A 23,525-nucleotide genomic window follows, 5' to 3' on the forward strand; every position below is an offset into this window, starting at 1 on the left:
GTTGGAGAAATCATGGTGCAGAGGCTTCCAGCAGGCTTTGTACCCATTTCAAAATTTCACATTCCTTGGGCACCCAGTGGCATTTTTGAAGAACACCGTGTCAAGGACAGTGGGTGATCCAGGAGAATGATGTGTACGAGGTCATTCTAAATACAAGCATTCGACATCTGGGGAGTTTACGGTTGGCCTTCAAAGAAAGGCTGTCAGTTGCATCTGTCTCAGCCACCAACCTTGGGGACCACATACCGCCAAGAAACAGAGAGAGAATAAGTCATTTTAGGTAACCCACTACTATGGCCAGGCATAATGTGAGATTATTATTTTTTTTTATTAGTCCCCTCTCATTGCCCTATGTTTAAAGGAATGTTTTAACATGTGAGCAATTTCTGGACCAGGGGACACCTGCCAAAATCGTAGTCATTTACAGAGATTAGCTGATGACTGTCTGCTTTAGCAGGAATGTTCAGGCATAACTTTCAGAGAAAACAATTCTTCACTCTGAGCTATCTCCTAGGCCCTGTGAGTTGGGAGGCTGAGTTTAATGCTGGAGGAGGAGTGGGGGGGGGCGTTCACTCCACACCCTCCCCACATATGGTCCTGGCAGTAAGTAGAAATGTTATTGCCTCTGTAGGGAATCTAGAGCCCCTTCCTCACCATGGTGCTGGAGGACTGTAACACCAAAGCACCGGGGAAATAAAAAGCATTATCATATTAAAGGTGTGGTTCAGATGCATTTATAAGCTAGATCAAAAGAACACCTCATTCTTCTTTTCTGAAGCCATCAGATTTCATGGGCCAAAGAGCAATATTTTGTAAGAAATACAGAAGCTTCCGATATAAACTTTCAAGCGGGGGAAAATGAATGCTTTATGTCTCCGGTTTCCTGTATCTGTGTGCAATTAAAATGTCAATTTGCCCCCTGAATTTTAAATACAGGAGTATGGGAAATGTCCACTATCAAACTCACTTTCCTTCTTTCCTTCTGAGTACTGGGCTTCCGAGGGCAGCAGGGAATTCAACTCTGGTTCAGATCTAGTAGAATTACAATGCAGCCCTATGCATTTGCATGTTGGCCGCCTGGGTTTGGGGGCACACTGGAAGTCCACTGGAAAATGTTGACACAGTGGCTACCTCAAGATTTCATAGTAGGACATCTTAATGAATCTTGACTAGAGTTGAAAAGGATACTAAATTATGTTTCTCTATTACCATTCCCACATTTTGAAAAAAAGTCTTTGATTGGGATTTTATTATACATGCAGAGTCATAAAAAGCCGAAAGAAAAAAAAATAAAGAAAAATAAATTAATCCCATCTGCTAAATTTTACTTCTTCATTCCAAAGACATATGTCCTGTAGTTTTCTGGGCTGGCTGCCCACAAGGCATCCCTAAATGTTATGATATCTGTGATGGATAATGAGACCAGCTTTCAATTTTCCGCTATAAAAAACGAGACTGAGGAGGTATGCATATTTCATCTATAACTGAACTGTCTTTTTCAAGAAACCATTGCTGAACTATGAAATATGCTATATGCTCTTCTATGAAAGAAAACAGGTAAGGCTAATTGTAGCCTTTTCCTGGAAAATGCTGGTCAGAGAGTAATTTTATGGCAGTTTGTTAGTCCATGTTTCTGGAATGGGCTTACTACTTTTCTTGACAGATTCTCAGCAGAAAAAGTAGGAAGGTGTAGACTCAAAGCATGGTCATCGTGAGCTGTTGAGGAAAATGCATGCAAAATGATCATACCAAAAAGAGATCTATCTCTCTGTGTATCCACTTACATCTGTATCTATCTATACGTAACATTGTGATTCTTCTAAAAGCATACATGTATTTTAAAACATGCTTGCCAATCAGTCTGATACTAACAACAGGGATCTGGTTAAAAAAACATGGATTCCACCCCCACCAAAACACACACCTTAATTTGCTACTGCTTTATGACAGTGGAAAAGAAACTGATGTGTGTACAGAACAGCTCGCGTTTCCTGGTGTAACAATCTAAACTCTGGGCTCCAGGGTCATTAAAGTCCTAAGGACAGGAAAGTAATCATACCGAATGTGAATGTGATCCTTCCTTAAAGCACCTTGTAGGTAATGAAATAAATCTTACCCGGAAACCTAGCCCTCTGCTGGCTTATTTAACGTTGGATAGTATTGTCCCATTGTGTATATCACAGTAGAAAATATAACATGGGATATATATGTTACTATATTATATATTAAAATATATATTGTATCTACATGTTTCTATATTAGCAAATGTTATATAAACTTCGGTGGCCTAAATTTTACCTCCAACTTCTTCACATATTATTAAACTAGGAGATCCGTACAAAGTTATAGTACTTCACAACTGGAGAAGAGCTGGAGAAATCAGCCTTGTTTTTTAACCCATATTTGAGAAGTGAAGTTCAGAGAGGTTACGTCATTTATCTAATCTCACACAGCCAATTAGGTCTGAAAACACAGCCACTCCCTCAACATCCCTCCTCCTCCCCAATCTTGCTCAATGCATTTATAAATACCTATTTCTGGGCACCCCCAGTAAGTAGAGAGGAGAGGTGTATAGCATTAGGTGCTTATAGATCATGGGGCCAGCAGACACTCATAAGGATTTGCCCTTTATTATCCCACTTCTGTTCCCAGAAGAGATTAGAGCCACAGCCGTCTTATGACCCATAGTAGAGAGCTGTCTCACACACCCGAATAAGCATCTGAATCACGGGTCTGGCTTGGTAGGTCTGGGGTGTGGCCCGAGAAATCAGATTTCTACTAAACCCCAAGTGATGTTAATGCTGCTGGTCCCGGGACTATCCCGGGGAGTTGAGCGACTCCTCCCTGTGGTGCATGTGCCATCAGTGTGCTTCCAATTTGCCATGGGCGGGAACTGAACACACCAAATACACTGGAACTGTGTTTAGACTAAGTGTCCATGAGCACCGAGTGCTGGCCTTGTTTTGGTGACAACTTTTTGGTGGTCCTTCTCCTAATCGTTTAACTCTTCAAGGTAGGCAGAGTGGCTGAAAATGCCAGGCGTCTGCCCGACAGGTGGGTGTTGCCCGTCTCTCCCTTGCCATCACTGAGATGAGTCAGTGAGTCACTGCAGCGGTACTTGGGCTGATCTGTAAGGAACCCAGGATTTTCAAGTGGAAAGTAACACCTGTCCAGGCATCTAAGGAAGGATTTGGAGGAAGAGAAGGCAAGGTTTATGAGGAACTATTTCATTCCACTTGACACTTCTGGGTGCCCACAAGGATGGGGGTGCTCTCATCCTTCTCTCCCCCAGAGAAACAACATGGCACCAGGGAAACGTGACTGCCAGCCTGCATGGTAAGAACCTCCATTATAAATCTGCTTTTCCACCCAACTTTCCTGCGGACAGGAGCAAGTCTCTTCATCACCCAGCCTCCTTATCTGAAAGCCTGGAATTAAAGGACTAAGACGGATTACTTGGAGGGGCTCTAAAAGCATTCACAGCAATTATATCTGCAGCAATTAGCTACTCAGCTGGTTCTTGCTGGACGCCTCTGAGGACAGGCTTTCCTGAACAACTTCATATGACGTTAGGACTTTCAAAGGTTTCTTTCTTTTTTTCCAGCCAGACACCTGGTCTGTGGGAGCCAGTACCAAGCTCAACTGTCGGACTGGTCCTCGGAGCTTGATCTGGAAGGTAGGGTTCTACCCGGCCTTATTACTCATCTGTGTGCTGCTGAGCAGCTCTGCCTAGCACGTCCTCACAGTTCCCTCTCCCTCTACCTCCTGCGGTATTGTCAGTGGCCCTTGGGACAGCTAGGAGCAACCCAGGACCGTAGTCTTCCTGGATCCTCTCCTCTCTCCCCTCAAGCCTACACTGAGCCTTTCAGGCGACCCTCCTCAGTGGGGCATCCCATTCTGGAGTTTGGTCTCTTCCCCATCATCATCCAAAAGCTGCATGCAGAGGCCATGGGCCACGAGACTCACCTCAAAACCCACTAGCAAATTTTAGGGGTTTGCAGCTGGGTAGAAAGCCAGTCTGCTGAACCTCCTCCATGGTCTCACTTCTCTGCTTTTCTGATTGGAAAATAATCACACTAGGGACACCTGGCGGGGAGTGCTCAGTCAGCTGAGCGCCTGACTCTTGTTTTCTGCTCAGGTCATGATCTCAGGGTCATGAGACTAGAGTTTGCATGAGATTCTCTCTTTTCCTCTCCCACTGCCCCTCCCCCTGCTTGCACACTTGTGCACTCTCTCTCAAATAAATACATAAGTAAATAAAAATCTCAGAGAGCGGGGCGCCTGGGTGGCTCAGGGGGTTAAGCCTCTGCCTTTAGCCAGGATCTCAGGGTCTTGGGATTGAGCCCCGCCTCAGGGTCTCTGCTCAGTGGGGAGCTTGCTTCCCCCTCTCTCTTCCTGCCTCTCTGCCTACTTGTGATCTATCAAAAAAAAAAAAAAATCTTTCTTAGAGAAAAAAAAGAAAAGAATGATACTCTTTGGTTCCCAGCCCATCCCTTCTCATCAGCAGCAAGAGGAATGTGAGTCTGAGGTTAATGGTCATCACCCTACCTGTACAATCCACACCCCCTCACCCACGTGCCTTGGGTAGGTGTCCTCCCCCCTTCTACACATGGATAATCACACTGAGTCAGTATAGAAAAGTCCATCAGAATGGTGCTATTTCCTAGGTAATGTGTTTCAACTTACTTAAGGACCCAACAGACATGGTACTTCTTACCCCAGGAGAATCACCAACAGGGACAGTGATGTCTTTGGTTGGGGAGAACTTTGATTCTCTTGCAGGTGGCAACAGGTGAGTGACCACCAGTCTGGCTGTGCCTGGGGCTTCCCAAACCATGGTCCTGCAGTGGTCCCTCACACTGGCATAAAGCACATGTTCCAAAGACCAGGCTGGCGTTTGGCTAAGCCTGCTTTCTTAGGCCAATACCCCCTATTTTGAAACTAGAAGGCAGACAGTCTGAATTCACTCTGCTCCAGCCACCCTGGCCACCTTGCTGTTAGTCCTATGTCTGCCTCAGGGCCTTTGCACCTGCTGTTTCTTCGGCCCAGATGCCCTTCTCCCACATATCTGTGGCCCACATTCCCTCTATCCTTCAAGTCTTTGCTTTAATTTCATCTTCTCCCTGAGGACTTCCTGAACACCCAAGTTTAAACTGCAAACTCTCCCGACCCAGCCAATGCCTAGCCCTTTTGCTTCGGTTGTCTCTGCAGTATTTATTGATGTTACTTGTGGTCTGTCTGTTCCCACTGGACTGTAAGTACCATGAGGGTAGGGGTTTTGCCCATTTTTTTTAAGATTTTATTAATTTATTCATGAGGGACTGAGAGAGAGAGAGTGAGAGGGAGGCAGAGGGAGAAGCAGGCTCCCTGTGGAGCAGGGAACCCCAATATGGGACTTGATCCCAGGACCCCGGGATCGTGACCTGAGCCAAAGGCAAACACCCAACCCATTGAGCCACCCAGGCATCCAGTTTTGTCTGTTTTTATCACGGCTGTATCCTTAGCACCGATGGGAGCACCTGGCACACGACAGGCTCCCTAAACACTGACCAAATGGGCACTCAGACCCTTCATGACCAGGGCCATCCGCCTGTCATTCCTCAGAACCTAGGAAAGCAGAATGTGTCTGGGGCAAAGGAAGCTTGAACTAAAGTTTTCGGCTGCCATGGAACGGAGGAGCCTTCAGAAGAGCAACTTGTAGGGGAAACGTGCCATAACTGAGCTTATCCAGTTTCAAGGAGAACTTGTCTCATTAGAAGTCAAACAGTCTGCGAAGCGTGTACGCTCTAGTGTTTTCTTCATCATACTAAAAAAGAAAAGAGAATGGATACAAGGGCCTTGTGCTGAGTTGAGCCTTGTACCCTAGTGGGAGCAAAGCATTGCTGCAACTCCCCTTGGGGTTTTTGGGGAGTATCTTTATGCATGCACAGACACACACACACATACATAGACACCCCCCCACACACACACACACTGTCCCATGGGCCAAGACCTCACTGCTAGAGACAAGTAGAAAAGGAAAGGTAAACAAGGCCACAGTCTGAGGGAGAGCCAAGGGCCGCTGGGGAGCACGGAGCACAGCCTCCAGGCGGAAGTAAGGCCCACGTGGGGTCCTCTCCCCTCCCTCCCAAACCAGGCCCCAAGATTCCCAGGGACAAAAACAAAAACAAGACTGGGCTCCTGCCTTTTCAAGCCTCCGGGTGACAGACGGTGGCGTTTTTAGCTCGCCTGCACGAGCTTCTGGAGACATGGACCTCCCTGAAAGCAGAGGAGTTCACAATCTGCAGTCGCTGGTCGCCCCGGGTACCTCTTGTTTCTGTCTGGTGACTCAGGAGGTAATTGTAGCTTAGGGCGGAGAACCCGCCTGGTTTCTTGTGCTCTTAGCCAGAGGCAGCTCTCTGTGGGGGTGGTGGAGGCAACCCCAGAGAGGGAGGGGGCAGACAGCTCACAAGTTCAAGATCATTTCTCCTCTATGAACCTGCAATTCCAAGTAGGACCCCCTCTCTTCGATGAAGGGACTGTCTCCAGAAAACCCCGCTGGAGGGTGATTATAAAGTAACCCGAGAGTGGGATTCATTTCACCCCGGAGCTCCGGCCTCCACCGCGCTCTCTGAACTGAAGGTGCCTTTAGGGGGTACATCTTGGTGGCAGGGGGGGATCAGTACTGACAGGTGAGTATGGCCTGAAATGGTGCCTGGGGCTTCTGAACTGGCTTTCGAGTCCTGGTTTTCTGCAGAGCCAGCCCCAGGGCCAGGAGGGGGGACGAGCAGAACACGATCCCAGAGGCCCACAGATCTCACCAGCTTCACTGGGCTGCCTGGGCATTCCTGTTCTCCGAGTGGCTCCCCCCCACCCCCAGGGCTCCTTCCTTCTGCCCTGGCACACACCCCCAGTGACCCGCAGAGGTGCGGGGACAGTAAACTGAGGGCCCCTGCCAGGCTGGGTGGTGCCCCAGCCGATGTAAGGTGAATGGATAAAAGGAAGAAGGAAGGAGTGATTAAACTGCCCCTCCAGAGGCTACACTGATTCTGGGGTGTGCACCCAGCCGTGCGCAAGATGCTCTCTACTCCCCTACTTCTGAAAAGGGATAAGGAAATTCCTTCCCATTCCTAAAAGGTCTGCCTGCTGGGTCCCATTCCTAGCCATGGTGGGAGGGTAGGGGGCAACATCTGATTTCCATCTCTCTCTCTCTCTCTCTCTGTCGTGTCATAAATGCCAACTGACTTTGGGGCTGTCCTCACAGAGGCAGGAGACTGAGGGTCTGTCAAAGTCCTTTAGATAGTGGCTGAGCAGACCCTGCAGGTGTGTGGAAGACCACGGCATCCTGGCTCCTGAGCGCTCGCTGGTTCAAAAAGCAACAGTAACTAGTGGTTTCTAAGGGGCTATCAGCCCCACCTCACACCATACAGAGAAAAAGCTTTCAAGGGGCGCCTGGGTGGCTCAGTGGGTTAAAGCCTCTACCTTCGGCTCAGGTCATGGTCCCAGGGTCCTGGGATGGAGTCCTGCATCGGGCTCTCTGCTCAGCAGGGAGCCTGCTTCCCCCTCTCTCTCTGCCTGCCTCTCTGCCTACTTGTGATCTCTCTCTGTCAAATAAATAAATAAAATCTTTTAAAAAATAAAAAAGAAAGAAAAGGCTTTCAGGTTGTCTGGGGGCATGAGGACCTCACTGAGGCCAACTTCTGCTCACAGCCAACACACAGCTGAGAAGAAGCGTCCGTCTGGAGGGGAGGAAGTCCTCCTCCATCCATTACCTGAATGGGCAAGAGGCTCTTTGCCTGGGATCTCCAAAGAGCTGCGACGCAGTGATGACAACACAAGTCCCACTGCCTGCTGGGCGACGCTGGGAGGGAACGTTCTATTTATGCCAAGACACAAATGCCCCCTGTTTACCCTGGTGGACACATCTGAGCCAGTTATAGAATGAAGGACAAGGAGGCTGTCAATACTCCCCTAGCAAAGGCAGACGACCTTCTCCCAGCAAATCCTTCCCAGATCTGAAAGGAACACACTTGCCCCTCTCTGTCTTTTTATCTTGGGGCTCTGCCTACGGAAGCCTGGCTTGCTGGGACCAGCAGCCCAGCCCCACTCCACTCCTCATGCAATAGGAGACCGTCCTTTTCCAAGCATGTTTTGAACTTTCTCTCCTTTGAACTCTGCCAACAGTCCCTCCTCTGTCCGAGTACTCGGGTGCGTGAAGGCAGAATCCCAGCTCCATGACAAGGTGTTCAAAGGCTGGTGTAGATGATGCTGAGTCCTCCCACAGCCTGCAGGGCGCTCCACCCCCCTCCCACCAAATCCTGCCCTGGCTTTCCCCACCCCCAGCTTTTTTTTTTTTTTTTTCCTTTTAACCACTTCTGCTTCCTTCATTTCTTTGCAGCTGCAGCAGAGAGATATAGTAAAGCTACTGTATAGGATTTTGAAAGCAGGGCCTCTGAGAGCTTTCCAAACTCCATACAAGCCGCTTATTCTCTGCCTTGTTTTCTTTGGCTTCAGGTTAGTAACACAGAATGAGTCAAACAGTATTAACTTTCAATAGGGAAGTGGTGTGGTCAACCGAAGCTGTTTGCGGCTAGATTGTGCAGATAGGTAGGACAGGTAATGAAAAACAGCCCAGAACTCTGCGAGGAGGCGAACAAGGGAGGCAGCCCTTGCTGAGAAACATTGAACAATCAAGTCTATGGGACTCAGACCATCCTTTTTGGTTGGCGGAGGAATGCACACTAACGTCTCTGACCGGCCGGCTTCAGGAAGCTGGCCATGTTGGGACTCTGTGGCTTGCACAATTGAGTACTTTGTGGGTGAAAGGATATCTTTTCTTTTCTCTCTCTCTTTTTTTTTTTTTTTTTCTTAAATGATGCCAAAGCCATGGGGAATCTAGTTAGGATGATTTCCCCTACTTGAGGCATGTCATTCCGGAGTGGGCCTTTATTCATTTCTTTCTCCCACTTGGGGAGTGATCAAGTCACCCCCCTCTTTCTCTTCCCCATCTTCCCAGTCCCATCTGGCCCATCTGGACGCTTCCCAGTCCCAGATCTCTGTCTGGGACATCTTCCCAGTCCCAGATCTCTGTCTCCCCAGGTTGGTGGGCTGGCTGCAGGTCTGCAGGGCCCTGGGGCTCTCCTTCTCCAGGTTGGAAGATGATGTGTTGGAAGCACAATTGCTCCTACAGACATTGATCGAGTCATCTTCTGAGAAGCTGATGAAAGATCTTAAAATCCCCTCATTCTGCAAATGGGGAAACGGAGGCTCTGAGAGGGGATGGGGCCACGAGCTCTGCAGAGCCAGCCGGGCCGGAAGCTGTGGCTCCCAGGCCAGCGGTCTTTCCGCCAGGCCTGTCGCCGCTCCCTTGCCCAGGGCTCAGGATTCCTTTTACAGTTCAACAGAGCAGCTCCCGAGATGAGCCCAGCCCTGGAGACTCAAATTTCAGCAGTTTCCAGTCCTTTCTGCCTGCACTCAGCTGCCTATTTATTTTGCGACTGGCTGAATCACCCAAGGAATAGAACGGAGCTTCTCCCCACCTGCTCCTGGCAGCCAGTCAGCCAGCGAACAGGACAGAAAGCCAGCCTCTCTCTGGAGCCTTGAAAGATTCTCACCTCTGAGCTGCTGCAGATTTGACTGGTCCTGGGAAACTGGCATGGAGACTCGAGGGTGTAACATTTCACCTCCCTGAAATCTAATCCAGAAATCTCAGGCAAGCAGCATATGTAAAGAGCCACAGGCTAGAAAAAAAAGAGCAAGGACTCCGCCAGCTGCAGTAGGATCTCACATGCTCCTGCAGCTCTTCCAAGTCTTTCACAGAGAGAAAAGGGAATCCCAGAGTTGCAAAGGAAAAACTGTTTTGGCTTTGGAAAAGAAACATATCTTAAAAGAAAACGCAGCTCTCTTCAACTGTCTGGGGTGCTTCTTTTTGTTTTCAATCTTCTTTAAGGGGACATAGTAGTACGTAAAGAAAATATCAAGATATTCTGACGACAAAAGATAAAATTCCTAGCAGCATGGATTTACAGAGGGGGCTGATTTGACTGTCTCTATTTTTTGTCTACAATTTTCTTCTCCTCAATTTCAAGACCTCATGAGATGAAATCTACCTCTGAAAAAAACCAATAATTATTTTATTTCAGATCCCTACGATTTTTGTGTGATATACACAATGAATTTTTCTATTGTATTTTTCTATTATTTTAACATAGCTATTAGATTTCTATTACCTAATCGATAAGACTGCTTAAAAAGCACCTTGATACATGGGGCACCTGGGTGGCTCAGTGGATTAAAGCCTCTGCCTTTGGCTCAGGTCATGATTCCAGGGTCCTGGGATCGAGCCCCACATTGGGCTCTCTGCTCAGCAGGGAGCCTGCTTCCTCCTCTCTCTGCCTGTTTCTCTGCCTACTTGTGATCTCGGTCTGTCAAATGAATAAATAAATTTTTTTTTTAAAAAAGCGCCTTGATACATAATATCTCAATTCATCCAAAACAACCCTATGTAGTAGACAGCTCTTATGATTATTCCCATCTTGAAAGATGACCCAGCAGAAGTTTCTAGATGTGAAGAGATGTGGTAGGCACACAGAAGCTTGAGTGCTAACGTTCAGTTAAGAAACAACTACATTTTGATAAAATCTCTATTTGGAGAAGGACCCCCTCTCTGCAAGACAATCCGGTTAACAGGATTTTGCTTCAGAGAGGAATAAGTTGTTGAAGTTGGTTCAGTACTTGGAATTAATAATAGATAGGATAAGAAGGAAAACAGAAAAAGGCCCTTATTGTATTATATTCCGGGGGCCCGATCTGCCAGGATTTTTTTTTTTTTTTTTAAATAACTTGGCAATGGCGGATATTTCGCTCTCACTTGGGCCGATTTCCAGTAGTTCCCTTGGTAAGGGCTAAGGGAAGAGGGAAAGGGACCTATGTGTCCAGGGCATGTGCTAATATTTAGAAGCTCCTCTGTGCCAGGCTGTGCTGTCGTCAATCTGCACAGGACCTCGGCCCGCCCCTGCCCACCCCACCAAGGCTGTCACCTTCCTGGTTTTTCCCCTGAGGAGGCTGAGCTTGGGGAGGCGAATCTGATCTCAGATGAGAGGTGAGGCTGAATGAGGTGGCCAGCTCTCGGGCGGCCAGCCACCACTCCAGTCCCCCTCTCAGCCTAGCTCATTTTATCCTCATATCCCTCAGCAAGGCAGGAGCCCATTCTACAGATGGGGAAACTGCTGTGCAGCTGGTAAGTAGCAGGGAGCACACGTGAAGCCAGGCTGGTCCAGCTCCAAGGCCTCTCTCTTTCCTTCCCTCCAGCTCAGAGCTCTCTGCTTGTTTCTGAAACCACGGCTCTGCCCTGTTGGCAAAGCTGAAGACCAAAAAAAGAGGGGACTCTGTGCATTTCTCCTCAGCTCTTTAAAATGAACGAATTGGAAATATCACAAACCACTTCAAAGCGAAGTAAAAATAAGGTGATGCCAGGAACAAATCCAAAAGGGGCCATGAATGCATACTGTCCTTAAGAATTTACTGATTTCAAAATATTTACTTTTTATCTCAGATGACCAGAAGACTTACTTCTAGCCTGTGGCGAACAACAACAAAAACCAAACCAACCAAACACGTAGCATATCAAATGTTCGACATTTTGGTATATCTAAGAAACCTGAAAGACTTCCATAACAGTCTGAGTTTTAGTCAATACTGGCTTTAATGGGACCTGAGTTTATGTAAATCATGGAAGTACCAAACTAATCTATTGCCATTAACTTACTTTATGGGGGTCTAGGGAGTTAGCAGATTAATTCGGTTGCGTTTCTTTAAAAAAAAAAAAGGCAAACAACAAATTTGCTTCGGGTACTTGAAATTTTTTTTTTTAACCTTGACTTTCATCTATAAATGTTTATGCACAATATCTGACTATCGGCTATAGCCAACTTTACCAGTAACATCACATAACTTACTTGCACATAGAACCTGACACAAATAGTCCATATGTGCATGCCCAGTCATGTTACGAAAGAACCAAATGTCAGTGTCTTCTGTGATGTCTGATAATACAGCTGTAGTGCCCAGCAACAGATTATACCTAATTTATCCCTTCTTTATTGTCAACTTTCCATAGCCAAAAACCTTCAAAACAAATAGTTATAAAGGACAAGAGTACGGAAAGAACAGAAGACAACAACGGCAAGTTAGCGCAAACGAACTTAAACAGATCTAGTGCAAGGCGGTAGCTTTTATTTGACTGATCTAAGCTGAACTTCTGGGGTTTTCTGTTATTGTTTGGGGGCGGTGGGGTTCTAGGAGACCCACTGGGTGAGTTCTTGCTCAATGACTTTCTTGGCTACACGGCTTATGGAAAAAGCCCCGAACCTTTGGGAAAACTAGCGCGAGTTTGTTTGTTTTCAAAATGAAAAGTGGAAAATGGCTCGTGTGCGGAAAAAATTCTCAACCACTCCGAAGTGAGAAGCTGATAGTGATAATGCTGCATGGCGGGGCCAACAACAGTCCTTCCACAGGCGAGGTTCCCCGTGCCAGGCCTGGCAGTGGCATTCCCATCGCTGGAGCCCCCTGTTCCTGCAGCTCCCGAGGTGACCAAGGCCCCTGCTTAGGCCCCGCCCCCACACAGTGCAACTGGATGACCTGCGTGGACCTCAACTGTGCTGCTCCCTAACCACCCTAGGTTGGGGGCTGCTCCCCCAGGCCGCAGGGCACAGGGCTTGTAAACCCAGGAGCCGCGCGTGCGCAGAAGGGTCCCCAATTCCATGGGGAGAGCACCTGTGTCCCTGAAATGTGTCCCTGAATGTCTTTGGAGGAAATGAAGAAAAGCCCTACCCAACAGATACTAAAGTATCCCCCCCAAACCCCAGAATAAGTCTAGAAAGACACGTTGGTTTAGGGAACTTAGAGGGTGCCTGAGTGTGTCATCCTAAGTTTGCAAAACTTTCGTGTATTTAGCTGGTCCAGGCACCCCGGGGAGCAGAGCTGCTCTCCTCTGGGGCAAGAATTCAGGCTCTAACAGACTCTGGCATACTTCACGTCCGTTTTCTAGAACAACATGGAAAGGTCTCCCCTCCAGCCTGTCATGCATATATTGAAAAGAGCCCACGCGTTAGATCTCAGTACCGACTTTCATTTGTTACTCAAACAGGATTTTTTTCCCCTGGAATTTTTCACAAAGTTCAACATTTGGGAGTAAGGCCATTTTACTAAAGAGGGACTTAGGAACAGTGCCCAGAGTGTTTCAAGGGTCCATAAAAATGCCAGAAAAGAAATTTTACTGGGTCTAAATACAAAAGGAAAACTGAAAAAAAAAATCAAAATATATAAATGTTTAATTAAATGTCTTAAAAAATGCAGCATGATGGCAACTTCATGAATTTTTAAACTTAGGATTCACTTTTTTTTTTTGGTTTAGAGTTTTCGCATAGCCAAAGGATTCCAAGACTAAATGCAAATAATTGCTCTGTCTTCCGAACACTTAACGCGTGTTCTAAATGTTCTACAGAGGCTGTCTCCTCCAGCCTCCCAGCACTGTGAGGTCAGTATGGCTACTGTCCTTGGAGGCTCGGCCGGGCCAGCCAACGCCCACCAGGTATGGTCATCCACACAGTTAGCAAGTACTAGACTGGGGAATCTCAACCTTGATTGTAATCACGTTGTTCACGGGAGGAAATCAGGGCCGAAGGTAATGAAATGAGTTACTCATAGCCAGATAATTTCAAAAATAAATGACAAAAGCCCTTTCAAAAATTTACAGCCAAAAAAAAAAAAAGATATCTAACATATTATGTACGTGGGTACAAGTGGCTATGTCCGACCTCACATAGGACAAAGTGCCCTTCTCCCAGGGAAGGGGAGCCCAGGAGACTCAGCCTCTAAGGGGCCTTGTTTGTGGGGAGCCCGTGACTCTGTTTTTCTGACAATATTTTGTTACCCCTTCTGAGTGGGAACTAATTTGGAGATTATCTCATCCCATCGCCTGGTTGGACAGAAGAGGAAAGTGAGGAGGACCAGGATAAAAGTACTTAAGATAATTGCCCAAGGTCACACCCACTGGCCTGGTGGCGCCAGTGTGAATCCAGGTCCTCCATTCAGGATCCAGAGACCTTCCTACATGTTTTAAGATTAAGAAATTGGAAGCCTAAATAGAGGCAGATTTTTTTTTCTTTTAGCCCTTTATATACTAAATTCTAACAAGTACTGTGACATATTGGCTTAGATCCTGACCTCACTGGGGTGACACCTAAAATAGAGCTTGGGGGGGGGTGCCTGGGTGGCTCAGTGGGTTAAGTGTCTGCCTTGGGCTCAGGTCACGGTCTCAGGGTCATGGGATTGAGCCCCAAGTCTGGATCCCTGGTCAGTGGGTAGCCTGCTTCTCCCTCTCCCTCTGCTCCTCCTCCTGGCTTTCTCTCTTTCAAATAAATAAATAAAATCTTAAAAAAAAAATAAATGAAATAGCACTTCGGTTTGCCATGGCCCCGCTAGAAAGAGAAATCCAAGAGAATGGTCTAATTTTCATTGCATGCTTCTTCTCTCCCCTCTCCCCCTCTGTTAGACTGAAAAGGCACCTAGATCCTTTCCTGGGGTTCTCACCAGTACCTACCTGGAAGGAATTTTCCCCCTTCCTTTCTATAGCAATACAAATCCCAAATAAAAATCCTAGTGATTTTAATATAGACAGGCTTGTTACCAAGAAGTCGCAGGCCTCCCCAGGTCTTGGTGAGCTGATGGGGGGGGGATAGATTATCACTGCTTCCAGGGGGAGAAGCATACTTTCCCCCAGGATCCTCTAATATTCCCATTCATCCCGTGAACCTTTCGGACCTTGGCCTGAATTAAGTCTGTAGAAAACTTAAGGGTCAGGGACATCTTTATGTATATAAAATTCTTCTTAGTCTAGTTTGCTACTACTAAAATAATAAATAGAATGAGGTTCTAAAATTCACTGGACACATTTAGGCAGAATATTATCAATCTTTGAAAAACTGCTTTTGCTAAGTCTTGGGGTAGTTTGGGCACTTAGCATGGCAAGATTAAAGTACCAGTGGAAGTCACCCAGAATGTCCATTTTAGCACCAAAATGCCTTTCAGAGTGGGGAGGAGGAACATAAGAAGAACATTTCCTCCTCCTCTTGGAGCCTCTGCCTGTCTCCTACTTTATATCTGGGTGGGAGGGAAGAAAGCATTATTATTTGTGAATCAGGATTTCATCTAGAAAGAACTAAGGTCCAAATCTGCTATTTGAAGAATCTAAGGGATTAAGTAGATCATTGTTCACTGCCTGGAAGAAATGTTTAAGCTCTTCTGAACAAACAAAGTGACCGTAGATGGATCATTACAATCCTGAGCTCAAAGACATATAAAACTGCCTGCTATTCCACTAATCGGCGAAGAGCAAAGGACGAAAGTTTCCATCCCTCGAGAGGGCTGGATCCCTCTAGTCCCTACCTGGACCCTCGTGGAAGCTCTTTGCCAAAGGGAGGGACCAGAACTTGGAATGTTTGCCTGGTGATCATTTTGTCACATTATCTAGCTTTCCTGCAGGCCAACAACGGAGGTCCCTGCTTCAGGTCCCTGTCGATGCCTTCCCCCAAGCAGACCCCGGGGACAGACGTGGAGCCAACCATCAGTACCTGGGGTCACATGGCTGCCTGTTGGGTCCTGCCCCCTGCCCCAGGGTCCACCCGGGAGCGCTGGCTCCCCGCCTGCCCAATGACTGCCAAGGCTCTGAGGCTCTGCTTTCTTCAAGACTGTATTTGAACCAGAATTATATTGATAAACCCTCCTAATAAAAAATTTCTGAAACAGAAATTTCAATACAATGAAGCCCAAGGAGGAGATGGTGCAGTTCTTCAAACCAGACACTGGCGTCTGTGGGTCGCCGTGTCTGGACTGCTTCTTTCCAGTTCTGGTTTCCTGATGGTATAACCTTGGACCTCACTTTGTTTTGCTTCAACTTCCTTACCTGTTCTTGCAAAGATGATACCAACTAATGTATGGGAAGCTCTTTGAATGGTGCTGGTTGAACAATGGTACTAATTGCCAGCTATTTTTATTATTAGATGTTTTATTATTATTATTTTAAAAGATTTTATTTATTTATTTGACAGAGAGAGTGCATGAGCAGGGGGAAGGGCTGAGGAAGCAGCAGACTCCCCGCCGAGCAGGGAGCCCCACATGTGACTTGATCCCAGGACCCCAGGATCATGACCTGAGCTGAAGGCAGACGCTTAACTGACTGAGCCACCCAGGTGTCCCTAAGTAATTTTATTATTAAGAGAAAATAATATTTTAAAAACCCTGTACCTTAGTCAGTCACACGAGCAATCTGTAAACATTTCTGCTCATGGGGCATTTTTCCAAAGAAACTTGATTTCAAATATTTTTAGGTCCATTACCGCCATAGTTTTCAGGTACTTTCACACATTCCTTTTTTTCCCTCCAAACATGGTCTCCATGTTTAAGGATCTCGTTTCTTCTGTCTCTGTTAGAGATTTGCTGCTTCCATTCAAAATCATAGAAGGAAATATATTTGTGTGGTATAATCCCAACAAAATCCTTAGCAAAGCGACAAAGTAATAAAGGGTTAGGTCCTCCAAGGGACCCATGTTAACCTTGATTCCCTATTTAAAAATGGTTAGTCGGCAAGAGGTTAGTGCCCCAGAAAAAAAGTATTTTCTGAAGCTTTTAAGGAACGGCTCCACCTAGCTATCTGTGATTGTGAATTCCAAGCCCACACAACAGTTTCTGTGAGGGACCTGAGGCCAGGAGTTCTCCCAGAAATGGCCAGTATTTGTTGTATTAATCTTTTCAAGTTTTAATTAGGTCACTCAGTGTTCCAGATGTAACCAATACCCAGCCAGACGGTTGATGGCTTGTGACATCAGAATGACAACTAGTCCCTATCCCTGGGATCCCCACCCCTTGCCATCGGGTTGCTCAGGGTCCCGACTACTCACTCCCCTCAATGTCTGCTTAGCAAAATATCTTCCTCCACAGCACTGAGGTTCTACCTAGTCTCTGCAGAGAATACGCTTCAGTATCTTAATAGTATTATGTTACAGACGCATGGTTTAGAGCTTGAGTTTTTCACCAGATCCCCCCAAGTATAAAAATATACATAAAAACAACTCTCAAATATCCTTGTCCTGAAAAATCCTGTCAGTCCAACTCTTGCACTTAATGAGAACACTATCTTTCAATACATTAACAAGCCACAAAGTGTTCTATCTATGAACTGAAAACAGATTCCCCATTGCTGCTGAATGGAGCCCAGCCCAGGATATCTTCTGCTGGTGCTCTTTCTCCATAATAAATTCAATTTTTCATCCACTGGTAATTTCCCTATTAGTCTGAGATGTCAATAAAATCCTGCAAAATGTGGGGGAGAAACACCTTGTGACACCTTGTGCACAAGTGTTTCAAGTTGAAGGCTCCATGCCTGTGACGAGACACCACCATTTGCCCTTTCTAGACCATCTTACAGCAGGCATGAACCTGAGACGTCCTGGAAGCCAACACCTCATTTCAAACATGTGGCTATGAAGCCACATCAGAGAGCTTAGAATAGGTCATGTACGTACGACACAGGTGGATGGAGCAGTGCATGGATGGAAGGACAGATGGATGGTAAGATAGGAGTGCAGGGTTGTGTGCCAGGAGCTCCTCATTCTCTTTCTGCCTTCATCACCAACTATTTCTTTTCAACCAAAGTACATCATTTCAATTCTCTGGGCTTTTCCCTTTTTTCAGTCTGAGGCCATTAGGCCTGGAGGCTCTCCCTTCCTCTCCCCTAGTCTTTGATTTCATGAAACAATAGAACTTTTCAAAACTATTTGAGTTGCAAATGCCAGAGACACTTTGCCAGGATCGGCCAGAATTCATAGTCCTTTATGAGAAAAGGGACTTGGGAGGTGTTATTAATCCACAGATGTGACACTGAGTGGGCATTCTGATTGACATGCAATGACCTCTCTTAACATTACATTAGAAAGTGACTGTGACTTATTCACAAGGGCCAAGACCAGAGAAAACTTAAGTGTCCATCAATCAATGAGTGGATAAAATACACACACACACACACACACACACACACCCAGTGGAATATTATTCAGCCTTGTAATGAAGGAATTTCTACCATTTGCAACAACATGAATGAACATCGAGGGCATTATGCTGCACGAAATAAGTCAGACGGAGAAAGACAAGAACTGTATGATCTCACATGTAAAATCTAAAAAAAAGAAAAAGGAACTCCTAGAAACAGAGAGCAACAGATTGGTGGAAGGCAGGGGCGGGGGATGGGGGCTGAGTGGGAGTGCAGGGAAGTGGGTGAAGGTGGTCAGAAGGTAAAAGCTTCCAGCTATACGGTGAATATGGTGAACAAGTCCTGGGGATGTCAAGTATAGCATGATAACTAGAGGGAACAACACCATATTGTATATTTGAAAATTGCTAGAGAACAGATCTTAAAAGTTCTCATCACACACACACACACACACACACACACACACAAACTGTAACTGTCTGAGGGGATGGGTGTGTTTACTCATCTTACTGTGGCGATCATTTTATAACATACACATATATCAAATCATCATGTTCCAAACCTGAAACTTACACAATGTTGTATGACAATTATATCTCAATAAAACTGAAGAAAACTTGCTTCACTTTGTCTTTGAAAGAAAGAGAAAGAAAGAAGGAAAATGGCTGTGAGTCGAGCTTCATCAAAAAGTAGTTCCCACCTTGAATCTAGATTTTCACATAATGAGGAAGACAACCATGAAAATTAGCGCTGAGGGCCCACCCTTGCTTCCTAGGGTCAATAGAAAAGTCAGGATTGCTCAAGCCACCTGGGAGCCTGTGTGCATTCAATTATTTTTCTAGAAGTCCTTTGTGCCGTGTGAGACTATCTACCTGGGACTCTAACACCCCCCTATACCATGCTTACTACATTCCATTTAATTTTTCCTCAGACCCCAAATTCCACTTGTCAGGAAAGACTCCATAAGAACAGGTGCCTCTTTGCAGCAAATCCCTTCTGTCTGTTCAAGGAGCCGTTCTCAATCATGACTGTTTTCTGAAGTTAGAAAACAGCAGGAGGGCAAACAGGATACACACGCCACCACAATACCGTATTTTCCCTCTCTGACTGCCAATTCTTAAAAGTCAGAGCGCCCACCATTTGTCTTCTGAAGCTGGGTGGGTCTTCGAATGTTATGGGAAATATTGGCAGTGGGGCAAAACCCGCCCTTTATCTAATGCAGGAGAGAGTAACAGGTAGAGGTATACCACGGGGTCACTGGTTTAAGTTTCTTCCTCCAGGCAGGTTGGCATTTGAACGATTAGAATGGGCTTCTTCTTTTTTTTTTTTTTAATTATGTTCGGTTAGCCACCATAGAGTACATCATTGGTTTTTGATGTAGCGTTCAATGATTGAATGGCTTCTATTTTTTAACAGAGAGCAATTCTCCAGGCACCTGAGTGGGCCTTTCTCAAAGTTTAATTACCCTCAAAGTCAATTTCCTTACACCTCACAACTGCCTGCCCCCAGCCCTGTGCATGGCTAGAACCGAAGTCTGCTTCCTCTCTGGGCCTCTGCAGAGAGCCAAGGCACCTGCGCCATGTTTCTGTCACATTAACAGAACAGGGTCTCTATGAGTCTTCAGTTTGCTGCTCCTACTTGGGAAACCTACAAAGGTGGGTTTGGCTGTCACTGTGTGGTCCCCTGCCCGTGACCTGCTTTTCAAACATAAGTTGGAATCAGGGGATGCTACCGACTCCCAGAGTTTCCTGAGTCTGGGCATGACTGGATCTTCTCCACGACTTCAAGAAAAAAAAGCTGAGAGGGGGTAAACGGGGTCAGAAACAATGGGAGTCACAGACTAGGCAAATGGCAGTAAGGGGATGGTGAATGAAATGCCATGTCCCGGGGGGCTGTCCCTGGTGGGTATGGTGGTTCCTTGTGGGGGTTCTTCCCACTCTGGGGCATTGAGGAAGCTGAGGCAGCACGTGGGATGGTTCTAGCAAGTGACTGAGACACCCTGAGGCTGTGGCCAGGACCGCAGGAAACACTCCCACAGCTGGGGTGAGCACAGGGTGCGTGACATGGAGAGCCACGCCTGGGGGCGACCCCATCGCCCCAGCAGCATCCCCACCGTGAGAAGCGCCTCTGGGGGACCGCCCTGCTAGCGGCAGTCTCAGAGGCAGCCAGGAGCCTCTACTGGGGATGGAGAACTTTGGCTGAGTTCGTCCTCTGTGCCAGGCACCCAGCACTGTCTCCTTCTGTCTCAGAAAGCAGCTCTCACTATTGTCTCCATTTTGCAGATGAGGAGACTGAGGTCCAGGGAGGCTCCGTAACTTGCTGAAGGCTTATGTGCCTGAACCACCACCAGACTCCTCTTGTTTTGCCCCTAGAGCCCAAATTCCTAACTACTCTGGCTTACAACCTGATCTCGCTGGATCTCGACCATAGCGGGAAGCCCTGTCTTTGAATCGCTCTCCCATCAGAAGAGAGAGTACTCATTTTCCACCAGGGACCTGATACAGTTTGGAGGCACGCAGACGCTGGGCAGAACGCGGCCTTTGTGCTGGGGAAGGGTGTGGCTCTGGAAAAGAGTGTTACTCTTGGGTTTACTCAAAGATAGTCATTAAGTCACCGTGAAGACATCTTTCTGCAGACTAAACAACCCCACTGCTTTTTAAAAAAGTTTTCCTCACAGGAGATCTTTTTTTGGTACCGTCTTTCTATATTTACTGGTTTTCCCCCGGGAATTCTTCTGCCCTCCCATTCTCTATTTTAATCAGTCCTGTAATAAGATTCTGATCTGTGTCACAGAAAGAAAAAGGTCATTTTCATAGTTTTCATCTCTTGCTTTAACAAATGGACAAAAGGCCAGCATGGATGGTAATCAGCTCCTTGTGGTCTACTCTGAAGCTCAGGCACTTTTTCTTGGTGCCCAGACCCCCTCATGCCCCCCACCCATCCATTTACTGTTTGTTTCTGACCCTGTGCTCACTTCACTGTGCATTTGAGGGACAAGTCCTCAGCCTCCTGTGGCCCTGAAATGCTTCAAACACACACTTGACTCTGCCCGATTTGCTTCTCTGCCCCCTAAGAGAATGCTCTAAAAGGAGTCCCGGGCTCAGAGACAGACTTTGAGGGGTGAGTGTCAACCATAAATTTTTTCTCTCTGCAGGGGCCGCATAGTCCTCTCTGACAGAGGTAGCCACATGTAGCCACACGTAGCAGCGCCAGGCCAACCCAAGGATTCTGAGATACCATCCCCGGTGCCTCAGTTTACCAGCCCGGAAGGCGTGCCAGCCCCGATGGGGGGCCCACTTACTTCGAGGTTCTCGGGGTCCATCCACTGTGATTTTGATGGCTCTGTGGTAAGTGGCAACTTGTGGTGGATTGGTGAAAACGGTGATGGTCAGAGTGAAGCTCTTCCCTGTTGAAACACAAAAGGAACACCACAAAATGAGCGGACGGTCAGGTGGACCTGCCACGCCCATGAATTTCTGCTTCCCAGCCCTCAGACTGGAAAGGTGGTACTTCTTCAGCGTAAGTGAGTGGTTTTTCCAACACTGCCTTAGCTTCGACTTTGCTTAAATTCTGAAGGGCACACCTCCGGTGTTGGTCTCGATGTTAACACTTCACGTGGTTACACGGCTTTCGTTAAATCATCAATAAACAACACAGGATCAAGAGAGATTTGGTTTTGTTTTCTTTTGAGTCGAGACTCTAGGGAACATGGGATTGGATTGGCAGCTATCCACTCCTCCCAACTGTCTCCACGGAGTAAAAGAAACCATATCCATCTTTCCCTTCTAACATAGCATTAGGAAAGACAGAATTCCCGAGTTTGTGAATAGGCGAAGTTAAAATTATTCCCTCTGTATTTCAAAAACACTAATTGCTGGTTAATTGACTTTAAATATTACTTTTAAATGCTAGATGTTATTAGAGGCACTCAAGGGATTGGCCAGACAAAATTTATAGTCAATAAACGGACTTAACGATATGGAACTGACAGACTGAGATTCAATAAGGACTATAAACATTCACACACACGTGGATCTCCACCTAAACCGCTTACATATACGCGTGACATGCAACTGTGTTTTCATTACAGGTGTTTGCCACTATGCTTTTGGTAACTTTAAAAAAAACTATTTAAAAATATATTTATAAGTTAGAATACAAGGGCTAACATGTAAGTAAATAATTAATATAAATATACCAACAATTAATATTAATAATATAAGTATTAATATGTATGCCTATTAAAAATTTAAAATATTTCTTCTTGGCCAAGCGCTTCAGAGGATGAACTCCAGGTTTGAATGCTGGCTAGCTGTCCTTTGGCAAGCGCTAGACCCCTCTGTGCCTCAGTGCCCTTAACCTGGAAGATGGGTACGCATGGCATGTTGTACCTTACAGCATTTGCAGGGAAGTTAAATGAGTTCATAGGAGTAAAACCATTAAAACAGTACCTGGGGCATGAAGGTATGCATGTGAGTGTGTAAGTGTGTGTGTGTGTGTTGTGCCCACTTTTGTTATTTTTCTTCTCTATTTCTCAGAGTTCTCTAGCAGGATTCTAAGGTTTGACTAAGCATGATGCTCAGACCGCCCACATCATGGCAGTAGGTTTCTGTTTAACAGTGTCTCCTCTTAGCCATGTAAAATGAAACAAAACCAAACAGAAATGAAGGGAAAACAAAACAGGCCCATTCATTCCCCTCTCTGCTCCAAAGCTGCTTAAAAAAACCAACTTGCCTTCCTTCCTCAAGTTAGAGCAGAATATACTTTCAACTGTCATGCATGTTTTAATACAAAAGAAAGCCATGAAAAAGGTTCAGTAAAAATACATAGGCCCTCCAATGGCATAGGGGTTAGGGGTGCCAACCCCTGCACTGTGGAAATTCCTGTATAACCTTTGACATCCCCCCAAAAGGACCATTAACCTACTGCTGACCAGAAGACTCACCCACAATGTAAGCAATCAATTAACACATATTTTGTATTTCCTATGTAGTATATACAATGTTCTTACAATACAGTATAAGCTAGAGAAAAGAAAACATTATTAAGAAAATTGTAAGGAAAATACGTCTACAGTCCTGTACTGCATTTATCAGAAAAAACCTGCATGTCAGTGGGCCTGCGTGGTTCAGCCCACATTGTTCAAGGGTCAACTGCGTCATCTTTGGCCACAGCAATCGAGCGATTCCTAATCATGAAAAGCCCCAGTGAACACTCCCCAAGGACCTGCACCATGTCTCCCGGGAAGCCTGTGATAAGAACAGTGACAGGGGCTCCTGGCTTAGTGGGTTAAAGCCTCTGCCTTCGGCTCAGGTCATGGTCTCAGGGTCCTGGGATCGAGCCCTGCATCGGGCTCTCTGCTCAGCAGGGAGCCCGCTTCCCCCTCTCTCTGCCTGCCTCTTTGCCTACCTGTGATCTCTGTCTGTCAAATAAATAAATAAAATCTTAAAAAGAAGAAGAAGAAGAAGAAGAAGAAGAAGAAGAAGAAGAAGAAGAAGAA

General features: G+C 46.3%; 1 protein-coding gene across 3 annotated transcripts in view; it reads right to left on the bottom strand.

The window, feature by feature from the left end:
• Positions 1–23,525, bottom strand: part of LOC111155817 (runt related transcription factor 1) — a 243,570-nt gene that overhangs the window by 39,966 nt on the left and 180,079 nt on the right. Inside the window, exons 5-6 of one of the 3 annotated variants that reach the window (XM_022516231.1) lie at positions 21,327–21,431; positions 17,263–17,278 (exon numbers count right to left, since the gene is read on the bottom strand). In XM_022516231.1, coding sequence (XP_022371939.1) covers positions 17,263–17,278; positions 21,327–21,431 — 121 coding nt within the window. Of the gene's footprint in view, positions 1–17,255; positions 17,279–21,326; positions 21,432–23,525 lie in introns of all 3 variants that reach the window. The other 2 variants (XM_022516232.1, XM_022516233.1) reach the window with 2 other exon arrangements.

Source organism: Enhydra lutris, unplaced genomic scaffold, assembly GCF_002288905.1.
Source record: "Enhydra lutris kenyoni isolate GAN:26980312 unplaced genomic scaffold, ASM228890v2 scaffoldscaffold43, whole genome shotgun sequence".
NCBI lineage: Eukaryota > Metazoa > Chordata > Mammalia > Carnivora > Mustelidae > Enhydra > Enhydra lutris.